Source organism: Diplotaxodon limnothrissa, linkage group LG15 (assembly GCF_057381915.1).
Source record: "Diplotaxodon limnothrissa isolate DT_005_m linkage group LG15, D_limnothrissa_male_GT1.1, whole genome shotgun sequence".
NCBI lineage: Eukaryota > Metazoa > Chordata > Actinopteri > Cichliformes > Cichlidae > Diplotaxodon > Diplotaxodon limnothrissa.
In genome coordinates, this window is record NC_140610.1 from 28,529,096 (window position 1) to 28,550,333 (window position 21,238).

The 21,238-nt window shown below is 45.5% G+C and overlaps 2 protein-coding genes across 6 annotated transcripts; one reads left to right on the plus strand and one right to left on the minus strand.

Annotated features, from left to right (window-relative positions):
- Window positions 1-287: 287 nt before the first annotated feature.
- On the minus strand, window positions 288-11,676 carry vipas39 (VPS33B interacting protein, apical-basolateral polarity regulator, spe-39 homolog). 3 transcript variants are annotated; one of them, XM_085372796.1, is made up of 19 exons: window positions 11,623-11,676; window positions 6,862-6,954; window positions 6,648-6,753; window positions 6,414-6,551; window positions 6,297-6,335; window positions 5,786-5,850; window positions 3,182-3,238; window positions 2,927-3,019; window positions 2,805-2,838; window positions 2,633-2,735; window positions 2,397-2,424; window positions 2,227-2,300; window positions 2,080-2,155; window positions 1,863-1,997; window positions 1,690-1,731; window positions 1,434-1,610; window positions 1,249-1,338; window positions 863-967; window positions 288-792 (listed from the first exon to the last, which is right to left on the minus strand). In XM_085372796.1, the coding sequence occupies exons 2-19, from the start codon at window positions 6,952-6,954 to the stop codon at window positions 772-774; spliced, it is 1,476 nt and encodes a 491-aa protein (XP_085228922.1). In that variant the 5' UTR covers window positions 11,623-11,676; the 3' UTR covers window positions 288-771. The 3 variants fall into 3 exon arrangements, 2 of the variants coding, with proteins under 2 accessions (XP_085228922.1, XP_085228923.1); XM_085372797.1 differs by lacking the exon at window positions 3,182-3,238; XR_014906880.1 differs by lacking the exon at window positions 288-792 and having other exon boundaries at window positions 905-967; window positions 1,085-1,338.
- Window positions 11,677-12,101: 425 nt separating this feature from the next.
- On the plus strand, window positions 12,102-21,168 carry ahsa1a (AHA1, activator of heat shock protein ATPase homolog 1a). Of its 3 annotated transcripts, none has more exons than XR_014906887.1 (7): window positions 12,102-12,237; window positions 12,711-12,901; window positions 14,213-14,295; window positions 14,385-14,502; window positions 15,699-15,796; window positions 15,884-16,894; window positions 20,878-20,936. XR_014906887.1 is itself a non-coding variant. In XM_085373257.1 (7 exons), the coding sequence occupies exons 1-7, from the start codon at window positions 12,158-12,160 to the stop codon at window positions 21,043-21,045; spliced, it is 876 nt and encodes a 291-aa protein (XP_085229383.1). In that variant the 5' UTR covers window positions 12,102-12,157; the 3' UTR covers window positions 21,046-21,168. The 3 variants fall into 3 exon arrangements, 2 of the variants coding, with proteins under 2 accessions (XP_085229383.1, XP_085229384.1); XM_085373257.1 differs by having other exon boundaries at window positions 15,884-16,021; window positions 20,878-21,168; XM_085373258.1 differs by having other exon boundaries at window positions 15,699-15,775; window positions 15,884-16,021; window positions 20,878-21,168.
- The last annotated feature ends 70 nt before the right edge of the window (window positions 21,169-21,238 follow it).

The window sequence follows — 21,238 nt, forward strand, 5'->3', positions numbered from 1 at the left end:
ACTCGATAAATATCTGAATGTTTGCTCTTCAAAGCTGCTGTTTATTTCCCTTTAATCTCTCATGTGGTGATGAAAGAAATCGTCATTATATACAAACGAGGAGAGTCAATAATTGATATATAAATGTTTATTGGCTGTTTGTAACAGACAGATGGGTTTTGGGGATGTTTGTGTTTATTTTGCACTTTATGTTTGTGAACAAATAAAAGGTTAAAAAAATCCATTAAGCAAAATTCAGCTGTTTCTGATGTCTCTTAATTAAAAGTTATGATTTATTTTCTCACACAGTACAGGAATATTTAATACATCAGTCTGCTCTTCATGTTAACAGAAACATGGGATTGATCACAGCTTTTGGATTTTTGTTTTACTTGGGAAACTTTTAGACAAACTTCAAACCCGATCACTTTAGGACAGATCTGTCTATGAGAGGTGGCAACCTGAACATTTGAGAGCACACATACATTCTCGGACAAATATGGCAGCAGCATCCGTATGCCAGCATGCTGTCCTGAAGCATCAATCTGTGTTTTTATTTTATTTGGCGTGATGATGTCAGAATTAATGTCAGAGGTGTGTCCAATTATCTGATGAAACATGAAGAAATAACTCCGTCCACTCTTTCTCACATCAATACAGTCACTTCCTGTTTTCAAAGGAACATCAGAGTCATGACTCTCCCCCTTCCTGGGTATGTAGGCAGAGCTACATCGATTCAGACAGCCACAGATGGGCTGGAAGGACATTCATGTTGCCATGGTGACAGCCATGTTAGTTTTTCCAGCGAATTTGCTGAAAGAAAAGAAATAGTTTAGTCACATGTCAAGTCACATGATATAGTTCACAAAGGAGCCCTCCTCACCGGGTTGCTGAGCAGGTCATCAATCTTCCTCTCCTCCGCTGAGCCCCTCACCACCTTCCCACGGTATCCCAGCAGCAGCTGCCGGTCCTTCATGTCCCGGTATGTCTGATTTGCCCAGAGATACAACATCATCATGACATCATACAAAGTATTGTTCTCTGATTGGTCATTTTTAAAGCAGCAGTGTGGTGGGGCGTGGTCTGTGGTGCCGTGCGGACGCACCTGCACGGCATCTGCAGATCGCACCTGTGGTGTTAAAACACGGGGACTCAAGGGTTGGTTGTTGTGGTGAGAAGTGCTCAATAAAATGGCTCAAAACTATGATCCTTGGACCCGTCGTGCCTTAATTCCACCACAAGCAGCTAAATCAAATTTGGCAGACTCACACTGATGACGATGTCGTGACATTTATGTTTCTGAGCCAAAGTGAGCCTCAACTCTCCGTCGTCCACGAGTGCCACGTAGTCCTGCAGCACCTGACAGTAATCAATAACCAATTATCAAAAATCAATAACAAGCTGATGGCTACGTCTCTCTCTACCTCTGTACCAGGTGTGTTACAGTAGCTCACGTGTGTGGGGGCGGAGTTCTTCTGTAGGATGTCAACAACTCGCTGGAAGCTCAGTGGTGATTTCTTCCTGGTGAACCCGAGCCAATTCCTGCTGGCAAACAGAGCGTCCACGTCCAGCCATGCCTTCAGCTTCGCCCTTGCAGCCAAAGCAGTCACAAAGTACTGCTTTTCTGAGATCTGAGTTCAGAGGTCACAGGTCAGTGAGTCAAACAGATCAAAAGAGGTCAAAAGTCAAAGCAAACCAGTCAGCTCTCACCTTAAAGGTCTGACGGATATTTAACGGACTGCTGAAGGTCCCCTGAAATATAAACACTGTTGCAGGTTACTGCTAACTCAGGCTAACAGGGGCTAACACTAACTCAGGCTAAGAGGGACTAACACTAATTCAGGCTAACAGGAACTAAAACTAACACAGGCTAACAGACTGACCTCTGGCTCAGCGTAGTGGTAGAAGCAGCAGTAGTACAGCGTGGTGATCAGCGGCATGTTGAGGATCAAAGCTTTTCTGGGAAACTTCTGGAAAATTTCCACCTTCCCTCCACGCTCAGCCTGCCGGTCTGTCACCTAGCAACAACAGTGATTAAACTGGATCTAGTCAATCAGAAACCTTCAACCTCATCATGAACTTAATTAACTGGTTACTGACCTCGATGATGATCTGCCTTTCCAATAGAGTGTAGTGATCCTGAACATGGGCCAGGTCCTCAGCAGAAAATGGGAGGCTGAAAACAACGAACAAACAACTGTAAACAACAAACACTAACAGTTACCTGAGTGTAATCAGATTACTGACCTAAGGCAGTTCTTCAGGAAGTCCCGTCTTTTGTTTTCATCTGTGATGCTCAAGTGTTCCTTATACTGAAGCAGCTGTTGCCATGAAAACAGGAAATGGCATCATCATCAGCCCAATGAACGCCAGAAGAATTAATGTTGATTTGTTTATAGCTACAGAGTACTACATACCGCCGCATCCTCAGCTCTGCCCAGTGCTCTGAGGAACAGGAAGAAAGCAAACACATCAAAAGAGTTCTATCTGTACAGGTGTACACCAGATACCTGTGACACACCTGAATGTCTATCTGCCGACCTGAACCTCATCACTCAGTCACAAGAACACCTGCAGCATGTTCAGCATCACGCTTCATACAGACGAGGGCAGTAATCAGCAGGGACAGGTGTACTTGTAGGTGAGAGCAAACCTGTGCAGTTCCAGCAGCAGCCTCTGGTTTTGGGTCTCACTCAGGTAGTGGATGAAGTGTCTGAGAGCTGTCTGCCTGGACTCCAGCTCTCGAAACAAAACCTCTGAGAACAAAAACAGAGTCAGTGGGAGAACCAATCAACCAGCAGGACCGGGATCAAGACCACACTCACCTTTACAGAGCGTCCTCTTTAGATAGATTAAAACCTGAAACATAAACAGAGCATGCTCAGTTGTGTCTGATGGGATGGTTAATAAAGTTTAAATGATGCCGTTATGAATCAGATCAAGTTACAGCCGTGATGACGTTTCCATCATGAGCAGCAATGGCGTGATCGAGCAGCAGCAGTTTGTCCTGCAGTGTGCGGAACCTCTCCAGAGACACAGCCTACAATGCAGTACAAATAATCACAGTACTACTACTATAGAGTACTGACGCTCAGAGTACCACACTGAATTTTTCCAGAGACACGGCCTGCCACACAGTACAAATACTTACAATATTAATACAGAGCAGAAATACTCAGACTTGGGTGAACAGGTGTGTTACCTTTCCTTGCTGAAGTCTCTGAACCGTCTCTTCAGGTGACCAATCACTGACATAATCCTGACATCACAATAACCATATCACCATTAGAAATGACAGCACAGGACAACAGAACTGTAATCACATTACCCCAGAGTAATTAAATTAGCATCCATCCATTCGCTACCGCTTATCCTTTTCAGGGTCGCGGGGGGGGGGGGGGGCGCTGGAGCCTATCCCAGCTGTCATAGGGCGAGAGGCAGGGTACACCCTGGACAGGTCGCCAGTCTGTCGCAGGGTCAACACACAAGGACAGACAACCATTCACCCTCACATTCACTCGCACATTCACACCTAGTGACAATTTGGATTATCCAATTAACCTATCCCCACAAGCTGCATGTCTTTGGACGGTGGGAGGAAGCCGGAGTACCCAGAGGGAAACCATGCAAACACAGGGAGAACATGCAAACTCCACACAGAAAGACCCCGGCCTGATGGTGGAATTGAACTCAGGACCTTCTTGCTTGCGGCAACAGTGCTAACCACCGTGCCACCGTGCTGCCTAATTATTAAATATATATAATTAATTAGCAATGGTGACTAATTTCTTAGTCAACTAAATGAGGGAAACATATTAGAGTAAGCCACTGGTCTAAAACTAAGAAATACGGATATGGAGTTAAATTTGAGAACCGTTTAATGTCAACATAAGCCAGAGGTCACTAATAGGCGGACTGGGGTCCTGAGCTGCACCCACAAGCGGTCCCATATGGAACCGGACTTCCAGTAAAAACAGAAGGCAAAAATTTCAAAGCTGATAGGGTGCTTCTGTTTTAACTGGTCCAGCATTTTCTGGTCTTTACGGTAGTGGTTCAGTGGCTGAAGAAATGCACAGACCAGTTGGGTGCAACTTAAGCCACCCCATGTGATACCACTCAGCCAATGAACTCTGTATACTCCAGGCGGTAAATCTGACAGCTGAGACTTAGTTACACATGAAAAGACAGTGAAAAAGAAGAAAGACAGCGATGGAGAAAAAAGAAAAGGAGAAACACAGACAACTGTGTCTGAAAACTCTGAATAAAGAGAGACTGGTGGCACGAAACAATACGAACATGCTGTGCAAAAACAAAAAAGTGTACAGTGACAATAGAGCAACAGATGAATGCTGGGCCTCTGCAGATGCGATCTCCCAGCAGATGTGGACTCAAAAGAGCCATTTGCATAAGCCGACCTTCCACAGGTGTGAGGAAAGTCACCATGTTTGGCTCCACACACAAAAGCCAGGCAGTTTTCTCCGTTGTGAACATAATCAACACTAAATATTGTTTCCGACTCATCAGTGAGCTCCTCCTCATGCGTATCAGGATGGCCCTGATTCAAGCCTGGTTTAAAAATTCACTCTGACCGGAAAAGAGGGGGGTGATTAAATACGGAGAGGAATTTTCCACAAAAGGGTTGCAAATGCGTACGACATGACCCAAAAGCATAAACTAAGATTTACAGATGTGTGCAGTGATTTGTGTGTAACGTACGTCAATCCACACAAAAATTGGAAGCAATCTGAGCAAGAGTATAACTATTTTACAAACGCATACATCCAAACCTGAATAAATACTAATCATTTATGCATGATTTAAGTTCAGCTTCATGAATCCAATAATTGTTTTTTCAAAAAATGGTCTGTGCAAACAGTTACACGTCACACCTTTCATCAGTCAGAAAACCTTACAGAGTATAAAAGCGCTATATAAGACTCCGTCCATCTACCATTTACCATGACCTAAAAAGCCAATGGAGATGGTTTGGGATGAGATGGACCGCAGATCAAAGGCAAAAGGGCCAACAAGTGCTCAGCATCTCTGGAAACTCCTTTAAGACTGTTGGAAAGCCATTTCAGGTGACAACCTCATGAAGCTCCTCGAAAGAATGCCAAGACTGTGCAAAGCAGTAAGCAAAGCAAAGGGTGGCTGTTTTGAGGAATCCAAATTATTGAAAACATGTTTTGAGTTCACAAAACATGACCCATGTCTCAGGTGTACACAGCGGCCTCCTCCTGGCAGGATATCCCTGGTCGGACCACCTTACCCAGTTGGTGTCTACCTCGACTGGCTCCTTTAAATGTGGACGAGCATCGACTCTACTCTAAATCCTTCCCAAACAACTGAACTCCTCGCCCTATCGCTAAGGATTGTCTGTGATCTCACTCTTTTGCCTTTAAAAGAACTAGAAATAACAGTGGTGACTAAAATATGAGGCTGATTTTTGGCGTTTCTCACCTGGTGGCAGATGGTTCCATAAGATTAGGACACAACTATTTACCAGCAGTGGGGATTAATTCAAATGTAAAACAACTAGGTTAAATGACTCATATGTCTGGTACCGACTAGTGACAACAGTGAAGATTAGTTGTCCAGTCGACTAGTCGTGCACATCAACTTACATCAGGTTAATGATATTATAATTGAATTACTCATGGGTAATCAGAATACCCAAGAGTAACTGGATTTTGAAGCATAACTGTAATGAGATTAACAGTTATCACAATATTTGAACAGCCATATTACACACCCATAGTAATTAGATTACTAAATATAACACCCTATTTAACCAGGGTAATCTTACCTTGTACTCAGACTTTGGTTTTCGGAGCTCAGGAGCGTAGAGCCTGACAGACGAGTCAGTAAGTGCTAAAAACCCCAAAAAACAAATGTCAGTCTGAGCGAGACATCCAACCACCATACATCCTCTATCATCTGACTATCATTAATGACCATGCAACCACCAAACAACATCCAACCACCATCAGTCAACCAGTATTCACCCAGCCATTATCCAAGCGCCATCAAATCAGCATTCATTATTAATCGAACCATCAACCAATCACTATCCAAACATCATCCATCACCATCTAATCATCACCCACTATTTATACAACCATTATTTGACCTTTAAATACCATCCAATATTCATCCAACCACCAACCAACATCATTGCATATTCATCCAATCACCATTCAACATCATCCCATATTCATCCAATCACCATTCATTTATATACCCTGATATACATGACCCTGACTAGGTGAAATATCGTAAAAGTATAAGAACACCACCTGAGTCATCTGAGGACTCACCGTCACTGAAGGTCTGGAAGTTCCCTACCTTAGGTTTTCCTGCACAGAATCACATGACAACTGCAGTGAATCACATGATCAGGCTTCGGTCTATCTGAGTCATGTGACCGTCCTCACCTTTGAATAGAGAGCTCAGCGAGTATCCTGATTGGCTCCTACTGATCGATGGCGTGTCAGTGCTAATTTTGGGGAAGGCAGGCTCTCTATCTGCCCTCTGACTGGAGGCAGCTGTCTCTTTAACGGACCAGGAAATACCTGTGGACACAAGTATGACAGGTAACCACCCTATAACCAATCAAATCTCAGCATTCTCCAAAGGAGTGACCAATGAGGAGAATGTAGGGGTCTTACTGCCGACTGGCTCGCCACTCCAGCTGACCCTCTCGACATCATCTTCGTCATCGTCTTCCTCCACCAGCCGCCGTATATTGTTTACGGCCTGCCGAGACTCCTTCAACTGTTAGACAACAACACCTAAAAATCACACCTGAGAGCCACATCAAGTCAATGACACACATGCAGGGCTAGAACAATTCACTCTGGCTTCTGGTTCTGGAGGTCTTACCCTGCTTAACTCATCATCTTCATCATCGAAGGTGAACGCTTTAAACTTGGAGCTGTGCCAGTAGTCTTCCTCGTCAACTTTACTCTTAATCATCTGGACATAAAGAGTTAGTGACTCTTTATTTAAATTGTCAACACAGAAAGGAAGGAAGCTATTAGCTGGTAAGACACAGCCTGCATCACATGATGTCATTCTTTTTCTCCTTATTGATCATGTGATGAGATCACAGGTCAGGAAGTGGCGCACAGTGAGAAACACTGTCTCAGCATATGCTAAGCTTTTCATATTTTTCATTTTCAGTGTGTATTATTAGCACTATTATGTTATTGGTCAAAAAAAATCTGTTAAACATTACTCATTACTTTTCATAAAGTACGTTACTTAATTACTCGCTAAAGAAAGTAATTTATTACACTACTTGTTACATTACTTTCTCATTACTCCAGAAATGACCTGAAACAACTGTCACACATTTACTTTTAACAGTATAAACCTGACACAGATCTCTATCCTAATGAGGATACAATTTTTACACATAAACACAAAGTAAAACCAAAAATCGGCCAAAGCACACTGCAGAGTGGTTGCCAGGGTGATTCTACAGTACACACATGGACAGGTAGAAACAGACGCTGCAGCCTGACTGCTCATTACTGTCTTTGTTACATGATGAAGTTCAGGCTCTGGCTGCTGGGTTCGGGTCTGCATACAACTCAGCTTTAACATCACTCTGCGCTCTTGGCTAGCTTTGTGTTAGCATGCTCTCAGTGCAGATGTTATCAGATGTTGTGTTAACAGAATAATGCAGTTGTTTCTTTACTGAATGTAGTTTACTCTTTACCATCGCGCTCTTGTTCTTTTGTGCATTCAAATCTAAAGGCCTGTCCATATCCCCACCCCTCAGCAGCTGTAGACCATGCCACCATTTTTCTCTTCCCACTCAAAAACTGAAATCAGCTTTGACTGTAGCACGAGTGCACAAAGAAAAGCATTTGTCTGATGTTCCTTTCACCTACATATCCTTTAAAGTCCGCTCCAATCACCACGCTAACCGTGTGGGAACACTCTCTACCACTTCACACCTTTTGACTTTTAGCTTCAAAATCATGATCCTTTTTCAGACTCTCCTTACTGCCACAACCCTATTTACATATTCTACCTCGAACATTACCACTACTTTCTTTCTCTTTCCATCTACACCAAGGTACAGCAGAATCCACCTCCACTGCTCCTGGCCTTTGCTGGTCTCTCATAGTATATCTACCCTCTTTCCCTTTCCCATCACAGTCCCAACACTTAGAGTCCTACTCTCACCTACACACTCCTGCCTTTCCTTCTGTCTCGCTGCCTCCTAGTCCTAACATGCCCTCTCAGAAGGACCTGGACTTTAGGAGGATGAGGAATCCTGTGACCCCTGTTTCAATCCAGGGAGTCGATGTGGACTTTGTGGAGGACTATAAATACTTTGGAGTACACACAGACAATAAACTGGACTGGGTTAAAAACACCACTGCACTCTACAGGAAGGGCCAGACGTGTCTCTGAGGTCTTTCAACATCTGTCGGACAATGCTTAGGATGTTCTATGAGTCTGTTGCCGCCAGTGCCATCCCATGCTGTTGGGTTGAGGGTCACAGATGCCAACAGACTAAATAAACTGATCCCCAAGTCCAGTAATATTGTGAGGATGGAGCTGGACTCCCTTAGGGTGGTATCTGAGAGGTGGATGTTGTCCAAGATAAGGACAATGCTGGATAATACCTCCCACCCATTCCATGATGTGCTGGCCAGTCCCAGGACCACGCTCAGTGAGAGACTGCGATTACCCATAAGGCACCACTGAACGACACAGGAAATCATTCCTGCCTGTGGATATCTCCGTACAACTCCTCCATCTAATGCACAATGCAGAAGTTACACCCTTCTGCACATCCTGTACAGTAAAATAACAACGTTTTACAGGACAGAGTAAAATGTCAATCATGTATATGTCATGTCTCTAATATTCTTGATATTTATGAATATATTTGTATACATTAGAGCTATTTCTTATATTTTGTAAACATCCATCCATTCGCTTCCGCTTATCCTTTTCAGGGTCACGGGGGGCGCTGGAGCCTATCCCAGCTATCATAGGGTGAGAGGCGGGGTACACCCTGGACAGGTCGCCAGTCTGTCGCAGGGCTAACACACAAGGACAGACAACCATTCACTCGCACATTCACACCTAGTGGCAATTTGGATTATCCAATTAACCTATCCCCACAAACTGCATGTCTTTGGACGGTGGGAGGAAGCCGGAGTACCCGGAGGGAACCCACGCAGACACGGGGAGAACATGCAAACTCCACACAGAAAGACCCCGGCCTGATGGTGGAATTGAACTCAGGACCTTCTTGCTTGCGGCAACAGTGCTAACCACCGTGCCACCGTGCTGCCTAATTATTAAATATATATAATTAATTAGCAATGGTGACTAATTTCTTAGTCAACTAAATGAGGGAAACATATTAGAGTAAGCCACTGGTCTAAAACTAAGAAATACGGATATGGAGTTAAATTTGAGAACCGTTTAATGTCAACATAAGCCAGAGGTCACTAATAGGCGGACTGGGGTCCTGAGCTGCACCCACAAGCGGTCCCATATGGAACCGGACTTCCAGTAAAAACAGAAGGCAAAAATTTCAAAGCTGATAGGGTGCTTCTGTTTTAACTGGTCCAGCATTTTCTGGTCTTTACGGTAGTGGTTCAGTGGCTGAAGAAATGCACAGACCAGTTGGGTGCAACTTAAGCCACCCCATGTGATACCACTCAGCCAATGAACTCTGTATACTCCAGGCGGTAAATCTGACAGCTGAGACTTAGTTACACATGAAAAGACAGTGAAAAAGAAGAAAGACAGCGATGGAGAAAAAAGAAAAGGAGAAACACAGACAACTGTGTCTGAAAACTCTGAATAAAGAGAGACTGGTGGCACGAAACAATACGAACATGCTGTGCAAAAACACAGAAAGACCCTGGCCTGATGGTGGAACCAAACTCAGGACCTTCTTGCTGTGCGGCAACAGTGCTAACCACCGTGCCACCATGCTGCCCGTTATTATTTTGTAAACATTGTAATATATTATATTATTTAATTTAGTTTAGTCTGTTACTGTTATTGTCTTGGAGCAACTGTAACAACATAATTTCCTTAGGGATTATTAAAGTATTCTGATTCTCCCTCTCCTCTTCCTTCATCTTCAATAGTAGTCAGTAGTAGTAGCCCAGTTTGCACCTGCTGGCCAGCAGAACCCAGTCAGTCATTGTTAACCCGGGCCTGACCGATCCGGTATGGAAATCTGATTTTTTATGGCCTGCATGCCTGATCCGGATGTCCTTCCTGAACCCTCCACATTTACCTAGTCTGGGCCCAGAGGTGGGAAGTAACGAATTACAAATACTTCAGCAGAATCTTCAGGTATCTGTACTTTACTTGAGTATTATTATTATTTATTTATTTTTACAACTTTTTACTTTTATCCCTACATTTTATACAAATATCTGAACTTTCTACTCCTTACATTTTCAAAACGGCTCCTTACTTTAGTTTTAACACATCTGAGGGGAGTAATTATTTTATATCACTGCGAACCTTCATAGTCATCGCCAGGGGTGTCCATGAATTGTGTTTGCGGTACTTCAGCATCTAGTTAGCCCTGCTGAAGAGGAGCGAGCATAAAGGGAGTAACGTTTTTTTAAGTGTCAGGCAGTTTGAAATGCAGCATTTCTATCAGCTCAACAAACATCAGCAAACATATAAAAACTGTTTGTGTGCAGTTTGTCCCACAGTGTGTTACAGCTAAAGGTCCAGCTGCATTTCACAGGGAGAGAAAAAGATAAACAGGTTGGTTTTCTGCACTGTGGTGGATACAGTAAAGGTGCACAGATGCTGTGGTTTCATTTCAGTTAGCTTACATCAAGTGTAGCAGAGATTCATATGAATTTCAGTTGATGATGTTTGTATAGTGTCTAACATAAAGACAACATAAACAGTGTACTGTCAGTGTAGAGGATGAAATCAGCTAGGACAACTCAGGAAACATCGGCTCACATCTTGTTGAATTCAGGTGTATACATCCATAAAGAGCAGCAGATCAGCTGATCACAGCCTGTACATTAAGAAAATCTACTGAAGCTCTCAATAGAAATTATTGTGCGATATGATTCGTTCCCACACCTAACCACTACAATTTCGCGGGGTTGCTGGGAGTTGTAGTGCGCTGCAGTCTGCCGTAGCCCGTGTTGGTTAGCCTGATCCCGGACCCACATCTGCTATGCACGTGTGCGTTTTCTAGTAACGAGCTCGGGAAAAAAAGCGTCTGGATTTCTTTAAGTTGCTTGAAGACATTTCACCTCTTATCCGAGGAGCTTCTTCGGTTCTAGGGTCAAACTGAAGAAGCTTATCAGATGAGAGGTGAAACGTCTTCAAGCAACTTAAAGAAGTCCAGATGCTTTTCTTTCCAAGCTCCTTAGACTACGATGACCTGGATGACTGAGAACCTTTACAGACACGTTTTCTGGTAACAGCTGCAGGTTTGTTATTAGCATGTTAGCATTAGCTAGCTAAATGAAAAATCCGCATATTAGTGTTTTTAGTGACAAACGGTGGGAATGTGACGTCACTCCGCAGGTGTCTAATCTGTAGACATCAAGCACAAACCGCTGGTTGTAAACCTGATAATCGATGAGAATCAATCAGCTGTTTGTTTGTTTTTTTTACCTTCACCTGCTTCTTCGTCCCTTTCTCTTTGACCGAGGATGCTTCCGGCTGCGCGAAGTTTGCTGGGAGCTGTAGTACGCTGCACCAGGAAGTCCATTTTTGATCTAATCAATAATTCGATTAAAGGAGCAGGAAACCAGACAGATATTCTTTTTAATTTGATTGTCTTAAAACATCACATAAACCAGAGGAGTCGTTCTTCTAAAAATGGATCTGATTGGTCTGTTACATTCAGCATCAGTGATGTGACTGTCAACAGATTGGTTGCAGACATCAGCTGATTTATTTCCACCTGGGAGGCTTTAGGTTATTATCACCTGAGAGCAGCGTGCAGGTATAGCTCTGCTGGTTCTCAATCTGGGAGCAAAGACCCACAGCTGGCCTCAAGGTAACTGTCGGTCCCAGGTCCTCTGTGCTTTTACTTTGACAGTGCTAAGAGGAAGTGGGCGTTTCATTTTTCAGCTGGTGTCAGGCTTAGGGTTTTACCAGTGTGAGCAGCAGTGTCTCATTGGCCCTGTATTGATCAGCGATTGTGATGGCTAAGTGGGGTGAAGGAGATCCTCGATGGATAGTAGAGGAGAGAGCTGACGCCACCAACGTCAACAACTGGCACTGGTCTGTTCATCTTCATCAATGCTACCATCACTGCAGTACTCATTATACTACTATTATTATTACTACTACTTATTTATTGTAATAAATATAAACTGGTCCATGTGGCAGACAGACAGACTGATGAAGGTAGAATTCAGGTAATGCTGTTGCTATAGAAGTTGCTTCAGCTCAGTGATAGAAAACGCGCAAGAAGTTAATTTTTGAGTAATCTTTGGGGCTTCCTGCAGGTAACTGAGGGCACTGGCCTCATTTCCATGGTAACAGCCTGAATGTCATGACTGAGTAAGAAGAGGACATTTCCAGAATGATCTCAGTGTGTATGTGATACTGTAGGATGAGCTATTTTAGACTCTCAGTGTGTGTTATGTGAGCCGCAGCTGGTTCAGCACATGTTTGGAGGTATTTTTGAACTCTGTGATGTCAGAGGTGGGCGTGATTTGGTACCCGCTGACCCTCCTCTCTCCCCTGGTCAGGACAGAGCGAGATGTGTCCTCCTGGTCCTCGGAGTGCCTCCATCAGTTGCTGCTCGGTGTGCAGGTGGAGGGACCTGAGGGTGTCTGCCATCTGACCGAAGTCACTAAGCTGGAGGGAGAAGCTTCCATCAATAACCGCAAAGGGAAGCTCTTCTACTTCTACGAGTGGCAGCTGAGACTCAGCTGGCTGGGTCAGTGATCTCACTGATGATGTCGTCCATCCATTCATCATGGGAGACCATCTCAATTTGGTTCATGTGACTGACTTTAACCTTCACGTAGATGCTGTAGATATGGGGTCTCAAACTCACAACCCAGGGGCTACTTGCTGCCCCGTATATTGACAGTTTGATCCTTGAAGTGACTTTTTTTTTTTGTTAAAATGAGTTATTTAAGAAGCCAAAAATGATTTAATATGAAGGCAATATGAGCAGAGAGTACAAATATGCTGTTAGTTCAGTGAGAGAGTCAAAAACTAATGTGTACACTTATGTCTGCATATTTGTTAAATATGAACAAAATGATAGTAGAAGTGCTGCCATGTGTCTGGCCAGGTAGAGAGTACTGATGTGTTTATTTGGTGGTTCAATGAAGGGCTTCAGTTAAGAGTGAGAAAAAAAACGTTTTGTCTTGTTATACAATATTTGAAATTTAAAAATACAACACTACATTTTAGAAAATATTTGTGTGTGTTTTCTTATTTGTTTGATTTGTATTACTTGAACACTGAAGTGGCCCTCCAATAAGATGACAGTGCCAGCAGTGGCCCATAGCTCATTTAGGTTTGAGACCCATGCACTAAACCTTTTAGCCAAAGTTCTTCTAGAAGCACGTCGCACAACATGGCAGCTATCATGATGATAACTCTCGGAGCATGTTTGAGCAGTTATTTTGAAATATTATCAGCGTTAACCCTAACTTCAGTGGTCACTGGGGAAAAACTGTAAAGAATCTTCATTGTGAGTGTTGAATAGTCAGGTGTTCATGCTTTACTTTTATTGAGCAACAAATTATTTTTCCTGCTAAATGAAGATCTTCTAAATCAGCAAGACACCATTTCCTCTTTAGCTCACAGGTTATCTGGTTGAAAATGCACATTATTCATTTATACCAGGGAGTCAAGTGCTTTTGATTTCAGTCTTTCTTTTTCAGAATCAGGTAACATTTTAAACAAGATAATCAATCTCTATGGGAGTAGAGTTCAAGCAGTGGCTCTGCATTGTGTTGGCACATGGTATTGAAAAAATATAATACTGAAGAGTTCTTCCCCACTGCTGTGTAAGCCATTATTGTAAACCAGGAGTCTTTGCTGATGATATTAATTATAACTACTAAATCTACTCTTATCCTGAATGAAAGGTTTCATTTTGACTCAGTGTCACCCGCTCTGGCCCTTGGAATACATTTGACTATGACTGCCAGAATCTCTAGCCACGTGTACAGCGGGGATTTTAACATAGGGTTGCTCTTTTTCTGTAGTGCCAACTGTTTTCTGTGTGCAGGGATGTCCTGCAGGGGAGTGAAGTTCAGAGGAACTATTGATGTGTCCAACCTGTCTGACGAGAATGACGAGGATGACCTGGATGTGAGTTTGACTTCTGATTCTGATCACATACCCTGCAACCCAGTGATGACTGCACAGATGAGTGTATTGATAATTATGTTGCTATCCAGATCTGCGTGGCTCTCTGTAAAGACCAGCCCAACACACCTCTCCTGGACCTCATGAAGACCTCCGGCATCCAGGAGGTTCGCAGGGTTCTGGGCGAGTATGTCCAGCGGCTCAAATCAGGTGTGTTACCTAGAAGACATCAGGCAGTTTCTGACCATAAGGAGTTTTTAGAACTGTTCGTGGGTGTCTCCTCTGTGTCTCTTAAGTAGATCGGTCAGTAACTATCAAAGCCTTTTAGGGGTGGGTCTAAACAGGAAAAAGCTAGAAGTAATGTGGAAACTTGAAACCATTAAAGTTCTGTGAAATTCAGCAGTGAGAGGTGGGTGGGTCCAGGCTTGAGATAATAGTTGGAAGTGAATACTAAAGTGTTAAGAATACTGCTGATATGAGGGGGTGAGTTACTGAGACAACCAGAGTCTACAATTAACTCTAGCACCCAGCAATCCTGTCAGAGTCTGGCTGAGGCAGACTGTATGTATTGCGAAAAATAACTCAAATGCAGACCAAAACAGAATGTGAAACGTGACATGGAATAACAAAACCGAGCCGTTTATTAAGGCTGGCAAAGAAGTACAAAACAAAAGACAAAGGTGAAACTAAACAATAAACTAAACTGGGTGAATTAAGATTAAAGCATGAAAAAACCTTCAACATGAAACCTGGCATGGAGACATGGAAAAAAAACCTGGATGCATGACGTGAAAACAGCAGACGACCTGACAAGAAATGACTGAAAACACACAGACTAAGTACACACAGGAGGATAATGAGGGAAGTGGAAACACATGGGGAAACAAGTGAGGATAACGACATCACAGGGGAAACGTAAAGCTAAACACATAGAACACAGGAACACAGAACCTCTTCAAAATAAAATGGGAAAGATAATGAAACGCAGATGTGTCAAGTTCATGTTGTCACAACAAAAGACATGAAACACATAAAGGACAAGGGATACTTAATACAGGGGTTGAAAACTTAAGGGGAAACTAATAAACAAATTACCTTAGAAAACCCAATGAACTTAAACATAAACCATAAACATCCAAATTAACAAAAACTCAAAACGCTGGGTAAAAAGACCCAGGATTGTGACACATCCACTACAAATGCATGTGAGCAAAACACGTTAAATCTAAGTGGAGCTTTAGTACTCTGTTTTGAGCTTCTCCTGGTGGTTGGAACGTTTGTAGTTTCAGCCCTCAGCAAGCCATTACTCTGAGACAGTCCCTAAAACGCTTCATTATGAAATTTACACCTGTAAAGATCAGCCAGGGAGATGACCCATGGGGTAACTGTGACCTCTGATCCCACAGAGTTTGGTCAGGGAATGATTCTTCCCACCACCAACGCACTGAAGCAGCATTCATCTGTGTCGACCAAGAAGAATGAGGTTAAGACCAATAAAACCCAAGTAGGATGCTCCTCCTGTCCTGACTTAGCTCCTGTTCAGCCTCACTGTTGAAGTGCTGACCTTTGATTTTTCTGTGTTGTCCTGCAGATTAGCCCCGCCCCCAAGTGCTCCTCCAGTACCGCCCCCTGTCCCACAGGTGATCGTAACCAAACCTGCAGTTTCGATCTGAAAGAAACATTCCAGACCAACGCTCATGAACTCTACAGGACATTCATCAGCCAAGAGGTACTCGAACAGACTAGGAAGGACCAGACGAAATCAGAACAGACCAAGAAAGACAAGAACACGTTATAAATGACGCCCTATGAAAGACCCTGTTCAATTTATCTAAATGAGTCATGACCAGCCAGCAAGAAAAACTTTGTTTGATTAAAATCAGGTCAAATCTAGGCTAAAAATTGGTGTCAGACTTTTACGAGTTCAGTATGAATCCTAGGCCTGAAACTGACTGAAACCAGACAATGAAAACAGAAATACAATTAACCAGGTGATCAGAACTGGGCCCCGGCATTACCTGAAATTAGGCTGACACTATCCACTCTGCCATAGCCCAGTTACAGACTTAGCACCTGAGTGCCTTCATTGCAATCTTGGGGAACTTCAACCATGTCATCTTGGACCCGCTAATCTTTATGCAGACATTCCAGGCCACAGCACTTGCCTGCCAGTGGCCTGAGGAGGAGTGGGCTTCCAGGCTTCTGCCGCTGCTGTCAGGGGAGGCACAGATGGCGGCCCAGCCTGCCCCCGGCGTCCCGGGGTGTCTTTGAGGATGTTTGCAGGGCAGTATTGGATTGGCTCGGGTTCACCCCGGAGGACTACCGGAGGCGATTTCGGGCTAGTCAGATGTCAGCGGGGGAGCAGCCGTTCACTTGGGCTCGACAGCTGGAGGACACGGCGGCGAGCTGGCTGCGTCCGGGGCCAACACTGGCGGAGGACCAACCTGCCGGCAGGACCGCCGCCGGTACTGCGGGCAGGGGGGGGGGGCCCTCAGAGCGTCAGCTGCTGTTGTCTGCAGCTCAGGGGAGGGGAGGCGAGATCAGCAGGACGGAGAGAGGCATGTCGCATCCCATTTTGGGCACAGTTCCACAGCTTACTGGGGTAATAAACTGGGTGAAATCGCAACCAGTAAATTTGTGTAATGTTTGCCCGGCACTTAGCAGTGACACTGGGTCAACTGATACTGACTCTGGGGGGGAGGAGGTGGCGGGAACCTCTACAGAGGCCCCACTGCCTCCGGTTATGCACCCCACAGAAGGTTTTTCCCTAGAGCAGTCTCGGGATGACACCCTACGCTCAGCCTATGACCAGGTGATAGATATTGATGGTCTGCTGGTGCACCCTGAAGCCTCGCGGACTTACACCCAGTTCCAGTGAGTCTTGACACTCGCACGAATGAGATCTGCACCCAGTTGTTGGTGCCACAAAGCCGCCGGGAAACATTTTCCAGGCGGCTTATTCAAACCCCATGGCAGGGCATTTAGGATGCAAGAAAACTCTGGAGCGCATAATGGCCTAATTCTATTGGCCGGGTATTTGGGCCGATGTGCGCCGCTGGTGGTGCCCAGAATGCCAGCTGGTTAACCACCCAGCCATTCCAAAGGAATGCACCCATTACCGCTGATGGAGATGCCGTTTGAGCGCATTGGTATGGATATCTTCGGGCCATTCCACCGGAGTGCACGCGGCTATCGCTTTGTGTTGGTGCTGGTGGTTTATGCAACGTGATACCCGTAAGCAGTACTGCTGCACACCATTTCAAGAGTGTGGCCCAGGCATTGTCTTGCGAGTCGGTATTCCGAAAGAAATGCTGACTGACCAGACCACGTCGTTCATGTCTCGCACTCTGAGGGAGCTATACAAATTACTGGACATTAAATCTATTCGGACCAGTGTCTAATACCCTCAGACTGATGGGCTGGTGGAGCGGCTGAAAAAGACTTTAAAGTCCATGATTCTTAAGTTTATTCACGAGGATGAACGAAATTGGGATCGGTGGCTAGACCCCAGGCCTCCATGGGATTTTCTCCCTTTGAGTTACTGTATGGCAGGTAGCCGCAAGGGGTGCTCGACTTGATTCAAGACAACTGGGAGGAAGGGTCGAGCCCCACAAAGAATAAAATTCAATACGTGCTGGGCCTGAGAGCAAAGCTGCACAGGTTGGGGTGGTTATCACGGGAGAATTTACTCCAGGCCCAGCAACATCAGCAAAGCTTGTACAACAGAGGGGCTAGGCTCAGGCAATTTTCACCAGGAGACAAAGTGCTTGTATTACTACCATTCTCCAGCTCGCCAAGTGACGAGGGCCCTTTGTGGTCACACAGCGAGTGGGGGACGTTGACTATGAGGTTGACCAGTCAGACAGGAGAGGAGCGACGCAAATTTACCACCTCAACCTCCTTAAAGCATGGAGGGAGGCTGAAACCACTGCTCTGTTGAGCCTGGTTAAGGAGAGAGATGAGTGTGGGCCGGAGGTGCCAAATTCCACCATCCCCGCCTCCCTCCATTGTGATGACCACTCACACAGGCCCAGAGAGCAGATGTTGCTGCACTGCAACAGCGCTTTGCTGATGTGTTCTCCCCCTGCCCGGCCGAACGTCTCTCATAGAGCACCATATTGAGACACACCCTGGCGTGACAGTGGGTTCATGGCCCTACAGGCTCCTGGAGCATAAAAGACAAATTGCTGAATTGCAGAATTGAACAATATGCTGAGGCTAAAAAGTAGCCCCATAGTTATATGATATATAAGATATATGCCCATAGTTCTTGTGGTGAAGAAAGATGGGTCTATACGGTTCTGTGTGGACTACCGCAAGGTGAATGAGGTGTCACGTTCGATGTGTACCCAATGCCCCAGGTCGACGATCTCCTGGACTGGTTGGGCACTGCTTGTTTTTTCACGATGCTGGATTTAAACAAGGGCTACTGGCAGATTCCCTTGTCTGCAGAGCAATCTTCCCTCTTAGAGAGAAGTGGTGCTTCAAAGGATAGTTGCAGATTTCTGTCAGAATGTGGAGATAATACAGTACAAATAAAATGTTCACGTTTCTCCAACGTTGTCTTCCCAACAGTTTCACTAACATCTACACTGGATGGCCAGGAAGCGTTCGCGATGTCTTATCGGGCGCATTTCCGGCGCTGATAATTGGCATCTGTCTTGTGTCAGTGACATAAAAGACGGATTTAATGCGGCATGACCATTCAAACAGCAGTCGCTTTCAGATATGTATTGGATTCAGTAGCACATATGAAAGTGACCCAGGTCGGATTTGAAAATATCGGATTTGTGCTGTTCACACTGTCATACCATGATCGGATATGGGTCGCATAGGGTCAAAAAAGTCGGATATGATGCGCTTTCGCGTGCAGTATGAATGTAGCCTTAGATGGTGTTTTCCTTGTAGCTGCGTACAGCAAACATGGGGGAGGGTCTGTGCTGGCGGACGTTGGTTACTGGCCTGGTAGCCTGGCTGCCCCTGGGTGGGTCCGGGACGGGCTTGGAGGCTTGTGGTTCTGGGGGTGCTCCGCCCCTGGGCTGGGGCTCTCTGGCTGGGCCTTGGGTCCTGGTTGTTGTGTTGCCGGGGTGGTGGGCGGGTGCATCAGCCCAACTGTAGGGCTCTCTAAATGGCCTGTATTTATATAGCGCTTTACTAGCCCCTAAGGACCCCAAAGCGCTTTACATATCCAGTCATCCACCCATGCACACACTGGTGATGGCAAGCTACATTGTAGCCACAGCCCCAGCCCCTCCCTTTCTTCCCTCCCCATCCTCAGCTGCCTCCCTCTTCCCAATCCACCACACACACGCAGGACTTGGGGTGCAGGTGTGTCACCAGGGTGCAGGGGAGGCACTCCCCCTCTGCCCCCTTCTGGCCGCCTGTCCCTCAATTTTAATCCGCAACCTAGACAACCACATTACTCAGGTTTGGGGTCTTCACTCACCCCGCGTTCTGTTAACCATCGGGGCTGGGGGGCTGGGAGGAGGTGCTGGCCGTTGGATTGGGGTCTGGGATGCGGGGCCTCCCTGCTACTGCAGATAAGGAGGCGGTCTGCCTTCCTCTACCCCAGTGAGAAGGGTTACATCTCCTGGGTCCAGGTATGGTTTGCCCCTCTGGGGGCGGGGGTACCCGGACCTGGGATGTAGAGTATGTTTGGGGAGTGTGAATGTGTGTACAGTGCCTATTTGTGTCTGTCTCCACGTCGGGTGAGTGCCGAGTATTTGTTTGTGTATATGGGGGTGGGAATGCATGTTTGTGTCTGCGTACGCCTCTTTGTCTGTGTCTATATGTCAGCTGGGACCTAGACTCCACCTCTCTGGGAACATCTCAGGCTCTCCGAGGTATGGAGGCCTATCTCCCCTCACCACACTCCCTGCCAGTAGCTGATGCCCTCAGACGTTGGTGTGTTGGTGGTTCTTGGTGTCTGGGGCTGGGGCTGGGCGCTCATGTATGTACCAACTCACTCCTGGTGGCCGATTGGCAGGACCTGGCGACTGTGGCCCGGCTGGGCCCCTTCCGGTGGGTGGGGTACCCTCAGGCCTCTGGGCCTGAGGCCCGGTCCTCTCTGGCACAGCTGGCTGCCTGCAGAGTCCGCAGGCACGTCACTGCAACCCCCTCTGGCCTCTGCTCCGTGGCTGCTGGGTGACCTCTTGTTTGGGGCTCTCCTCAGCTCTTCCCAGGAGGGTGGCACAGTTGCCCCCCTGGTGGTCCTCCATGGGTCCTCGTATTCTGGGACCTCTGGATGTCTGGGGCCTGGATCTCCTCCATACCTGCTTCATGCCCTGGGGGACGGTGCTGTGGCTCCCCACACTTCCTAGCAGATCGTTACATGGAGAAACCTTTTGAATTCAAGCATGCCGATCCACACAGGTGTACACACGGGTTTTCACAGACACACACTTCACCTTTCTTGGCTGCTACCTCAAAGCACATTGTGCGCTGTCGGTCTTGCGTACTGCACAATAACATGTCATATTTAGTATCGACTGTTATCTGCTGTTAGCTACTTTATTGTGATTGTGTTGTATTTATTATGTTGTTTTTTGTTTGTTTACTCTTCTGTTTTTTCTTATCCCCATACAGGTGATCCAGGTGTTTTGTTTTGTTTTTTTCTTCCCGCCTTTCTCACCATCTCTTCTCCCCTCTATTTTTCTTTCTCTCCCTCTCTTTCTTTCATCCTTCCTCCTTCTATCCCCCAGTCATGTCTGTCCCGTCTGTAACAACCGAAAATCAAATCAAATAAATACATAAAACTGGACAGTCAGAACCAAGATCGTCTGGTTCTGAGACCAGAAAAACTCGTCACCACTGTCAGTTTCTTTATTGTGAAGGAATGTTTGTCTTATTGTTTGTTTGTATTGAAATACAGGATCAACAAACACACACAATTACATACACACACACAGCTGGTTTTAACGTCAATACAAAAGCGTCTAAAAACCTC

What these genes read in the sequence shown, in the direction of transcription:
- vipas39 (XM_085372796.1), bottom strand. Translation starts at nt 6,954, where the DNA reads ATGATTAAGAGTAAAGTTGACGAGGAAGACTACTGGCACAGCTCCAAG. An exon ending in CTTCCAGACCTTCAGTGACG is followed by an intron (nt 5,851 to 6,296) that starts GTGAGTCCTCAG and finishes TGGGGTTTTTAG; the next exon opens with CACTTACTGACTCGTCTGTC. An exon ending in AGAGACTTCAGCAAGGAAAG is followed by an intron (nt 3,020 to 3,181) that starts GTAACACACCTG and finishes ACTGCATTGTAG; the next exon opens with GCTGTGTCTCTGGAGAGGTT.
- ahsa1a (XM_085373257.1), top strand. Translation starts at nt 12,158, where the DNA reads ATGGCTAAGTGGGGTGAAGGAGATCCTCGATGGATAGTAGAGGAGAGA. An exon ending in GCTGAGACTCAGCTGGCTGG is followed by an intron (nt 12,902 to 14,212) that starts GTCAGTGATCTC and finishes TTCTGTGTGCAG; the next exon opens with GGATGTCCTGCAGGGGAGTG. An exon ending in GGACATTCATCAGCCAAGAG is followed by an intron (nt 16,022 to 20,877) that starts GTACTCGAACAG and finishes ATCCCCATACAG; the next exon opens with GTGATCCAGGTGTTTTGTTT.